Source organism: Pristiophorus japonicus, chromosome 16 (genome assembly GCF_044704955.1).
Source record: "Pristiophorus japonicus isolate sPriJap1 chromosome 16, sPriJap1.hap1, whole genome shotgun sequence".
Classification (NCBI taxonomy): domain Eukaryota; kingdom Metazoa; phylum Chordata; class Chondrichthyes; family Pristiophoridae; genus Pristiophorus; species Pristiophorus japonicus.
In genome coordinates, this window is record NC_091992.1 from 100,694,257 (window position 1) to 100,704,446 (window position 10,190).

General features: G+C 44.0%; 1 protein-coding gene across 1 annotated transcript; it reads right to left on the reverse strand.

The window, feature by feature from the left end:
• Nucleotides 1-986: 986 nt before the first annotated feature.
• Nucleotides 987-2,075, reverse strand: LOC139227120 (urotensin-2 receptor). The gene has a single exon (XM_070858189.1). It carries the CDS (start codon nucleotides 2,073-2,075, stop codon nucleotides 987-989), a length of 1,089 nt encoding a protein of 362 aa, XP_070714290.1.
• Nucleotides 2,076-10,190: the final 8,115 nt, after the last annotated feature.

Sequence of the window (10,190 nt, forward strand, 5' to 3'; positions counted from 1 at the left end):
GGAAATGTTACAAGGACACCCTCAAAACCTCTCTGAAAAAGTGCAACATCCCCACTGACACCTGGGAGTCTCTGGCCAAAGACTGCCCTAAGTGGATGAAATGCATCCAGGAGGGCGTTGAGCACCTCGAGTCTCATTGCCGAGAGCGTGCAGAAATCAAACGCAGGCAGCGGAAAAAGCGGGTGGCAAACGTGTCCCACCCACCCTTTCCCTCAACAACTATCTGTCCCACCTGTGACAGGGACTGTGGTTCTCGTATTGGACTTATTTTAAGAATGGAAGCAAGTCTTCCTCGATTCCGAGGGACTGCCTATGATGATGCTTCCATATTTGTGCCGATTAGAAGCAATGAAAATTTGTTTGCAATCAAGTTGGAAAATTTGTATTTTGTCTGACTTTTAGTTTCTTTGGCAGATGAAATTTTAAACTATCCAACTGATGCAATTTTTCCCGTTGATCCAGGAAATGTGACATTTCAATGTGATTATTTAAGGACATCACCCGATGCAGCCTCGATATTGAGTGCAGTAAAAGTCAATGTCAAAGAAAAATATACCCAAGGTGGGATTTTCTTTCATTATTTTTCATTGCTTTAATTCAATAAAGACGGACACGTTTTAACGAACAAGTGCATTCGAGATTTCCATGGAAGTATCAGTGTACTGGGATGTTGTATGAGTTACACTAAAAAGCATCTCGATTCAAATGTAATCATGGTTTCCTCTGTCCAAAAAATGTTTAAATCACAAACCGCATCAAGTGTTATCAAACACCCATATGACCTTTTGAGTTAACTCTCTCAATAGAGCAACAGAAATGCTTAGAAAAATAATCAGCAAACTCTGCTGCCTTTTTTGTATGTATTGCCTAGAATTTCCGAAACTCGCGACCGCCTGCGAACTGTACTGTAAACATGCCTGAAGTTCATTTAAAGCTGGTTGCCTACCTGAATACCTGAGCAGCTTGCCATTTAAATACGAATCCTGTCATTTCGACCCTTTTAAGTCAACCATGCCGACTGATTCGGTCGAGTTGCTGTACTGGTTACAGGAGGAGATGGATTTTATGGACGGCCGTAGATTGGCGTTTCTTTTAAAGGATGTGGATCCTGATCGCTTAAAATTTCTGTGCCTGTTTTTCAGGTATTCTTTGTAGTTCTTGGTCAGCAGGGTGTACAAGAAAGGGTTAATGCAACTGTTACTGTAGGTCAAGCAGGTCATCAAATAGTTGATGCAAGTTATTGTCTGCAGTGTCAGGTTCAAAGGCTTGCAATAGAGTCGGACGAGTTGCCAGACCCAGAAAGGCAAGAAGCATGCCCAGAAGACCACGACAATGCTGAAGATCATGAGGACCACTCTCTGTTTGGACGACCGTCTGTTCTCCCTCTTGGCCAGGGTGCTCTTCTGGGATTCCAGGTAGGTCCGTGCCAACTGGGTATACAGGTAGCCGATGATCAGCCCCGGCGCCACGATACTGGTGCTGAAAAGTATGGTCAGATAAATGGTGTAAGATTGCCGACTCCAAGTTGGGGCACACATCCGCTTGATGCTGCCGTTGTCCCGCCTGATCTCCTGCAGGTTGACCATGCTCATCACCGGCAGGGTGAGGAGCAGGCTGAGCAGCCACACCGCCCCGGCGGTCACCTTCCTGTAACCCTTGGAGCGTTTCATCGTATCCAGCGGCTTGACCACGGCCATGTAGCGCTCGGTGCACATGACGGTGAGGGTGAAGATGCTGGCGTGCATGGTCAGCAGATCGAGGCTCAGCAGGATCCGGCAGCCCAGGTCCCCGAAGTACCAGGTCTTGAGGAAGTAGGTGCAGACGATGAAGGGGATGGTGGAGAGGTAGAGCAGGTCGGCCAGCGCCAGGTTGACGATGGAGACGTACATGGAGGCGGCGGACCTCATGGAGTGGCACATCACCACCAGGGTGTAGATATTGCCAGTCACGCCGGTCACATACATGAACGAGAGAATGGTGCCAAAGGCGGAGGTGACTATCAGTTCGTCCATCGCCTTTGGAGGGGACGGTGCTCCGGAGGCTGTGGCGTTGTCCGAGACGTTGCTGTGATGCATGGTTAGTTTAACACCTCCTCCGCCGTGCACATGGCTGGAGATGAGGACAGTGCGGTTGCAGCAAGGAAACTGACAGTGAAACTGACCGGACCGGCTCGCTGCGTCACTCAGCCCCCGGAGTTAACTCCTCTTTAACTCCCGTTGTCCCAAGTTGCTGCTAAACCCACACCCGGGATCTAAAGTGTGCCCATGCGCAGACCTGGAATGATTACTGTGCTGTTTACATTTCTAAACATCTGGCTGGTTGATAAACGGTACTAAAATATGAACTGATGGATGCCTTACAGCAATGTGCACTGCACCACTCTTCGGGCAGACTCCAACCCAATGATATATATGTATTCGTTAATCGTTTCAATATTGCAATAAACATGACGCTGGGATATAGGAGTTTATACTAAATATTTATTTGTATTGTTGATCAAGTATAGGGCAGATAAAATCGTGAATAAGTGTATAGAGCCATAGTTGGAAACTAAAGAAGGAAATAATCGTCTTCAATTTTAAAGAAAGTCTTGTATTTATATAGCGCCTTTCATGACCACCGGACATCTCAAAGCACTTTACAATCAAGAAGTACTTTTGGAGTGTAGTCATTGTTGTAATATAGGAATTTCCATTTATATAGTGCCTTTTAAAGTAGAAAAACATCCGAAGATACTTTTATATAGGTGCAGCCAGACGGAATGGACGCCCAGCCAAAGGAAATGATATTATGAAAGGCAACAAAAAGCTTGGTCAAAGAGGTGGGTTTTAAGGAGAGAGAGGTGACGAGGTTTAGAGTTGGATTTCTCAAGTATAGGTACAGGCTGCAAAAGTGAGGAGAAGGGAGGCGGTTGTAATTTACCAAAATTCTTTGGATTCTGCGGAGGTTCCAGCAGATTGGAAAACTGCAATTGTAACACACCTATTTAAAAAAGGAGGCAGACAAAAAGCAGGGATCTATAGACCAGTTAGCCTAACACCTGTGGTGGGGGAAATGTTGGAGTCCATTATTAAAGAAGCAGTAGCAGGACATTTGGAAAAGCAAAATTCAGTCAGGCAGAGTCAGCATGGATTTATGAAGGGGAAGCCATGTTTGACAAATTTGCTGGAATTCTTTGAGGATGTAACAAACAGGGTGGATAAAGGGGAACCAGTGGATGTGGTGTATTTGGACTTCCAGAAGGCATTTGACAAGGTGCCACATAAAAGATTACTGCACAAGATAAAAGTTCACGGGGTTGGGGGTAATATATTAGCATGGATAGAGGATTGGCTAATGAACAGAAAACAGAGAGTCGGGATAAATGGTTCATTCTCGGGCTGGCAATCAGTAACTAGTGGAGTGCCGCAGGGATCAGTGCTGGGACCCCAACTATTTACAATCTATATTAATGACTTGGAAGAAAGGACCGAGTGTAACGTAACCAAATTTGCTGATGATACAAAGATGGGAGGAAAAGCAATGAGTGAGGAGGACTCAAAAAATTTGCAAAAAGACATAGACAGGCTAAGTGAGTGGACAAAAATTTGGCAGATGGAGTATAATGTTGGAAAGTGTGAGGTCATGCACTTTGGCAGAAAAAAAATCAAAGAGCAAGTTATTATTTAAAGGAAGAAAAATTGCAAAGTGCTGCAGTACAGCAGGACCTGGGGGTACTTGTGCATGAAACACAAAAGGTTAGTATTCAGGTACAGGAAGTGATCAAGAAGGCCAATGGAATCTTGGCCTTTACAAAGGGGATGGATTATAAAAGCAGGGAAGTCTTGCAACAGTTGTACAGGGTATTTGTGAGGCCACACCTGGAATACTGCGTGCAATTTTGGTTTCCATATTTAAGTGAGGATATACTTGCTTTGGAGGCAGTTCAGAGAAGGTTCACACGGTTGATTCTGGAGATGAGGGGGTTGTCTTATGAGGAAAGGTTGAGGAGGTTGGGCCTCTACTCATTGGAGTTCAGGAGAATGAGAGGTGATCTTATCGAACGTATAAGATTAGGAGGCGGCTTGACAAGGTGGATGCAGTGAGGATGTTTCCACTGATGGGGGAGACTAGAACTAGGGGGCATAATCTTAGACTAAGGGGCCGCACATTTAAAACTGAGATGAGGAGGAATTTCTTCTCTCAGAGGGTTGTAAATCTGTGGAATTCGCTGCCTCAGAGAGCTGTGAAAGCTGGGACATTGAATAAATTTAAGACAGAGATAGACAGCTTCTTAACCGATAAGGGATCAAGGGGTTATGGGCAGGGAAGTGGATCTGAGTCCATGATCGGATCAGCCATGATTGTATTAAATGGCGGAGCAGGCTCGAGGGGCTGTATGGCCTACTCCTGCTCCTATTTCTTATGTTCTTTTGAATGCAGAAGAGTTCAGAGTTGGAGGAAAAATTTGTTCTGGGGGAATAGTAGGGTTGCAGGAGGTTACTGAGGTAGGGAGGGATGAGGTCATGAAGGTACTTAAAAACCAAGGTGAGTATTTTAAATTTGAGAACTTGGGGGTCTTGGAACCACTGTAGGCCAGTAAGGACAGTGGTGATTGGTGTTCAGACATGGTTGGTATCTATAGTTGTTTGCAGACTGTGACTGAGCTGTACAATAATTCTGTAATTCATGCTAACCCTAAATCATCAATGAAGCTGCATTGGAACAACTACTTTGTTAATCCCACATCTTAAAAAAAAAATGAAATGAAAATATTTACATAAACATTTAGCTACCAACATACAACTAGCTGTCGCCAATAAAATTAGAATTGTATTTCAAGAAGTTAATAAATTATAGTGAGGTTAGAATTGAATTGATCAATACACCTTCATAAAATTATGGGAAATGGGTCTAAAAGTAAAAGTACTTTTTGTTACCATGGAATTAAAAAAGTATAAAAATGCAAGCTGACATTTGTAACACAATTACCAGGAATAGCTAATCTTTTGGAGATAGCCTGCAGCATTCAAAAAATGTATGTTTGTGTATGTATGTTTATGTGTATGTGTGTATATGTGTTTATGTACAATATATCCTGTCCTGTACCAAAACCTGCTCACCCATCACCTCTGTGTTTCCTGGTAACTGTCTGAGACTGAACCAGACCATTCGCAACCTTGATGAGCATCCGATCCTGAGATGAGCATCTGACCACATACCCGCTCCATCACCAACTGCCTACTTCCATCACCATAACATTGTCCAACACCGCCCCTGCCTCAGCTCATCTGCTGCTGAAACTCTCATCCATGCCTTTGTTACCTCTAGATTTGACAATTCCAACACTCTCCTAGCTGGCCTCCCTTCTTCTACCCTAAATAAACTTGAGTTCATCCAAAACTCGACTGCCTGTATCCTAACTCGCACCAAGTCCCGTTCACCCATTACTGTTGTTACTGAACTACATCGGTTCTGGGTCTGGCAATGCCCAAAATTCAAAATGATCACCTTCTTGTTTAAATCTCTTCCTACCTCTGTAACCTCTTCCAGCCTTCCATCCCTTTGGGAACCCTTTCCTCCATCTATGGCCACTTATGCATCCCCACTCCATTGGCAGCCATGTCTTCAGACCTCTCCTTTATGATCCTTTTTGACCAAGCTCTTGGTCACCACTCCTAATATCTCCCTTTTTGGTTCGGCATCTATTTTTGTTAGATGCCACTTCTGTGAAACACCTTGGGACATTTTTCTATGTTAAATGTAGTATATAAATGCACGTTGTTGTCTTGTAATACTAAACCATTCCACATTCCACATCACATAATTACTACATAGACATATGATTGAAGGCCTCAGTTAATCCATACTATTAATTGTGTTTCTTTGATCAATAACCTATTAGTATACTTCCATCCTCTTAATTGTAGTTGGTGACACAAAATAGCTTTGACTATTGCGATTGTTTATTTGAGAAGGCTACAGATGTTATCCTTGGGAAATCACACAATACAGAGGATATCACTATACAGAAGACATTTTGCCAAAAGACCTTTGGCATCTGATGTTCTATAAAGAACTAAAACGCTGACTTACTCATTGCACTGACAGTGGAAATACTAGTATAGCAAAATTCTGTTTTCTGGGCACGAATGGGAGATACTGTCTACAGGGTTTGTCATAAAACATGATTCAAAACTTTTGTAACTAATGGAGGAAATCATATGTCATGACGGACCTTCAAAAAATATAGTTTGGCTGAGCACCAAATCACAATAGGTTGGGAATAACAGGGCCATCCAAGTCCAACAATTGTGAAGTGGTGTTTGTTAGCGTGAATGTTTTCTTTGAAGAATCACTCAACACTCAGAGTCGGTTCCAATGCCAATGCGGCCTTTATTAATGCTCAGCGGGGAGGAAGTCTCAGGACTGGATCCAGGCTTCTCTCCACCGAACAAAGGGTTTCATGGATTTTTATATGTTTCACAACAGTTTACTACAGTTACTCAGCCCATTACGGTGGGACACAACCCAATCATAACGATTATAGATTACATATAGGTTCTTTTAACCCAATAGAATTCCCCTGATACCTCAGGAACTGCATGTTCAGTTTTGTCAGCTCGGGCTGATTAATGACCTTGTTATAGGAGATAGGTTCTCTCCTTATCTCTCTCTTCCTCGGGAAATTACTAGTTCATTATTCTTATCTTGTATCCAAAGCATTCCTGGTAGTGGGCCTCACAGGGTCATTGCTCGGTCAGTCCCAGTTCATTACTTGACTACCGGGGTTCCCAGCATGCTTGGGCAGCCATTTTATATGTGTCCGTATTAAACTTATATGAGTTTAGATATATTCAGCAGGTGCCTAATGCCTAGTGTTTTATATATATATTCAGCAGGTGCCTAATTCCTACAACAATCTAATTCCTACAACAGTGTTTAAAAGTCACCATTTTTGAAAATATTTCAGAGGATACTTATTGGTAATACTGTAAATATTAAAAACTCATCAAATCCAGATTTTTTTGAAGTTTATTATTGATCAGAGAATGCATGTGCGTGTCAGGCAGCAAATCAACAAGATTAGCTTATCAATGATTAACTGATGTGTTGCCAAGTTTAATAAATGACTGTATGTCACATTTGGAAATAAATAAAGATAAGTACAATAACTTTTTCAGAAATTTAATTCTGAATAAAAATGGACATCAACGTTAAACTTTAAACCACAGGCACTGTATTAATATACATCTAGAAATATTTAAATGAACATTTGTCAGTTAAAGTTATTCATTTGGATTGTACTGCAGTATTTTCATATGTAGATTTAACAAGAAATCTATTATACTTTAGGGAACAAATTTTTATCTTTCATCTTACTTAAGTGATCATTTAATAGCTTTGACACAACTGAACTGAGATGCCTAAATTTTCAGACCCAGTACTTGGGAAGAAATCCACAATTACCCACAACAAATTTCTATATATGGAAAATATTTCTTGCATTATTGTGTTTGAGTATAGAATGGTAAGATCAAGCATCATTCCAGGAAAAAAAGAGGTGGTGAAATTGTAGTATAGAGACCAGTACCTATTCTGCTCATATCCGGATTAAAATGTGACAACTCACATTAGAAAATTGGTCCAATTAACTGGATGCAAGAGATTACAAATAAAAACAAATGAGATGATATTAGACTCTGTCCATCATGAAAAGTATAGTCTCTGCTTGGAGTGACCTGTATTAACATTATCAACAATGAAAATATTAAAGATGTGAAAAAGGTATGAGAGTATTGAATGTCTATCATTGCTGCTGGTAGAGGTACACGACCTGTGAAACTGTTGCAGAGATGGGCCATTACATAATACGGAATGAAATCAGACGAAACCACCCATCAAGTCGAAATACTTTGACAGACCATACACAATTTATCCCGTGACAACCTCTGTCCCATGGTATTTAACATTCTGAGGGAAAGTTCTGCATCAGTGCTTTCAAACTGTGAAAAGTAATTGTTCAAACTTAACAATATTTATCCATCTCCATTCGTCAACCCTGGTTTGCTGCCCTCCACAGACAACATCACCCCCTAACAATAAGAACATAAGAACACAAGAACATAAGATACAGGAGCAGGAGTAGGCCATTTGGCCCCTCAGGCCTGCTTCACCATTTAATAGCTCCACTTCCCTGCCCGCTCCCCATTCCCTTATAGCTCAAAAATCTGTCTATCTGTGCCTTAAATATATTCAATGACCCAGCCTCCACAGCTCTCTGGGGCAGAGGATTCCATAGATTTACAACCCTCTGAGAGAAGAAATTGCTCCTCATCTCAGTTTTAAATGGGCAGCCCCTTATTCTGAGACTGTGGCCCCTATTTTGATGAGCTGCAAGGCCCGCCCATTTTTCAGTGGTTCCCGTGCAGCACCTACCTTTTTGTCGCCCGTTGCCGCTGGGTCCCGCCGGGATCCATTTTTGGCTCGGTAGTGTGGGCGGCAGCGGCAGGCAGCGGGAGTCGGCGGGCGGCGGCATCAGTGGGCGTGAGGTGCAGACCTCCCAAATCGGAGAACTTTGGAGGTGTCGCACCGCGCATGCGCAAGATCTGGTTTTTTTTGTAGTTCTTTCAGCACATCAAGTCATTTTTGCTGCGTTTGAGGCTGCTGGGACATCTGTGCATGTGCTTAAATGGTGAACGCTCTCTTGCACCTGCCAGTTGTCTAGGGGAGAGTGTAGGAGACACAGAGCTACAAACTTTTCATTTTCGTTAAGTGATTTATCATGAGTGCAAAAAAAGCTTCAAAGAAGACTGTTAAAACCAGGCCCAGAGCTCCATGATTTAATGATGAGGAACTGGAGGAGCTTGTATCGGAGGTGGAGCGCAGGTATAACGACCTCACCCAGGATGGTCGTGGCAAACCTCCACCACCCCAATACAGATGCATCTGGAGGGAGATTGGTGAGGCCGTGTTCTCAATGGGCAACATTGAGTGAGATGGAGACCAGCATAGGAAACGTTGGAATGACGTAGTGGCGTTAGCAAGAGTGAGTAAACATTTATGAGACCCGTCCCATACAACCGCAACAGGTTATGCCCCAGATGTGTGTGTGAGGGGGGGGAGGTGCTGGGGGGGGGGGGTGGCGTGAGCAAAGGGGGTAAAGGTTTCAACGTTTCTTTCTGCAGAAGAAAAATACTTCCAAAGCAGCAAGCCTCAGTGCCATGGGAGGGGGCCCAGCAGAGGTGATAGAGTTAAGCAGCCTGGAGGAGCGTGCCTTGGCATTGGTGGGTGATCGCCGCCATGCAACCACAAAGGGTGATGCAGATCCTATGCTGGAGCATGGTAAGGTTATAATAATCTCCGGTGTGAGTAATGCTCATGGCATGAAAGGTCATGCAATGACAAGCCAAATGTGTTTAAATGCACAGTTTGTCGCTCATTATTGGTGTGCCCATGTAACGATGGAACGCCTTGATGGCACAATGTGAGATGAGATGGCTCACATGTCAGCTTTACCTAGCCCCCCCGCTATAGACTGAGATGTTGTCCTCTACTTGCAGATGGTGAGTCAGACAGCACCGATCAATGCACACCTCGATCACTCAAAGGAGGAGTGTAACCCAGCATCTCTCACCCTAACGTTGTCCCCAGCCCAAGATATGGGCTCCTTCCTCCACATTCCCCCCCCCCCCCCCCCGCCACATGATCACCCATTTCCACCGCTCCCACCTCCGCCACCCAGAGTCATGAAGAAGAGGAGAGAGAGGAGGGAGAAGGGCCTGTGTTTGAACCCCTTGAGGTCAAGGAGCTGGAAGAGGAGGACACCAACCTCCTGCCATGTGTGCCACCTGAGCGGAGAACCTCAGAGTCAGGCTCAGAATTCATGGGCTTTGAACCGGATGTAACACCTCCAAGCGCTGCCAGACGCAGAGGCCGTGGAGCTGACTCAACCAGGGCATGTCAACCCACAATGACCCAACAAGCTGCTGAGGTTGCAGGACGGCTCACAGCAATTCATGAGATGGTGCAGCTATTGAGGACGAGCTTCGACCTAGGTCAACAGCTGCTCCAGACCATGGCTGGGATAGGTGCCAGCATCGAATCCCTCGCTTAGCATCATTCAGACCATATGGACCGGCTCATTAGTGCGGTGGATCACAACACCCAGTCTGCTGTGGCGATGAGACAGGCGATGGCTTCTCGGCATG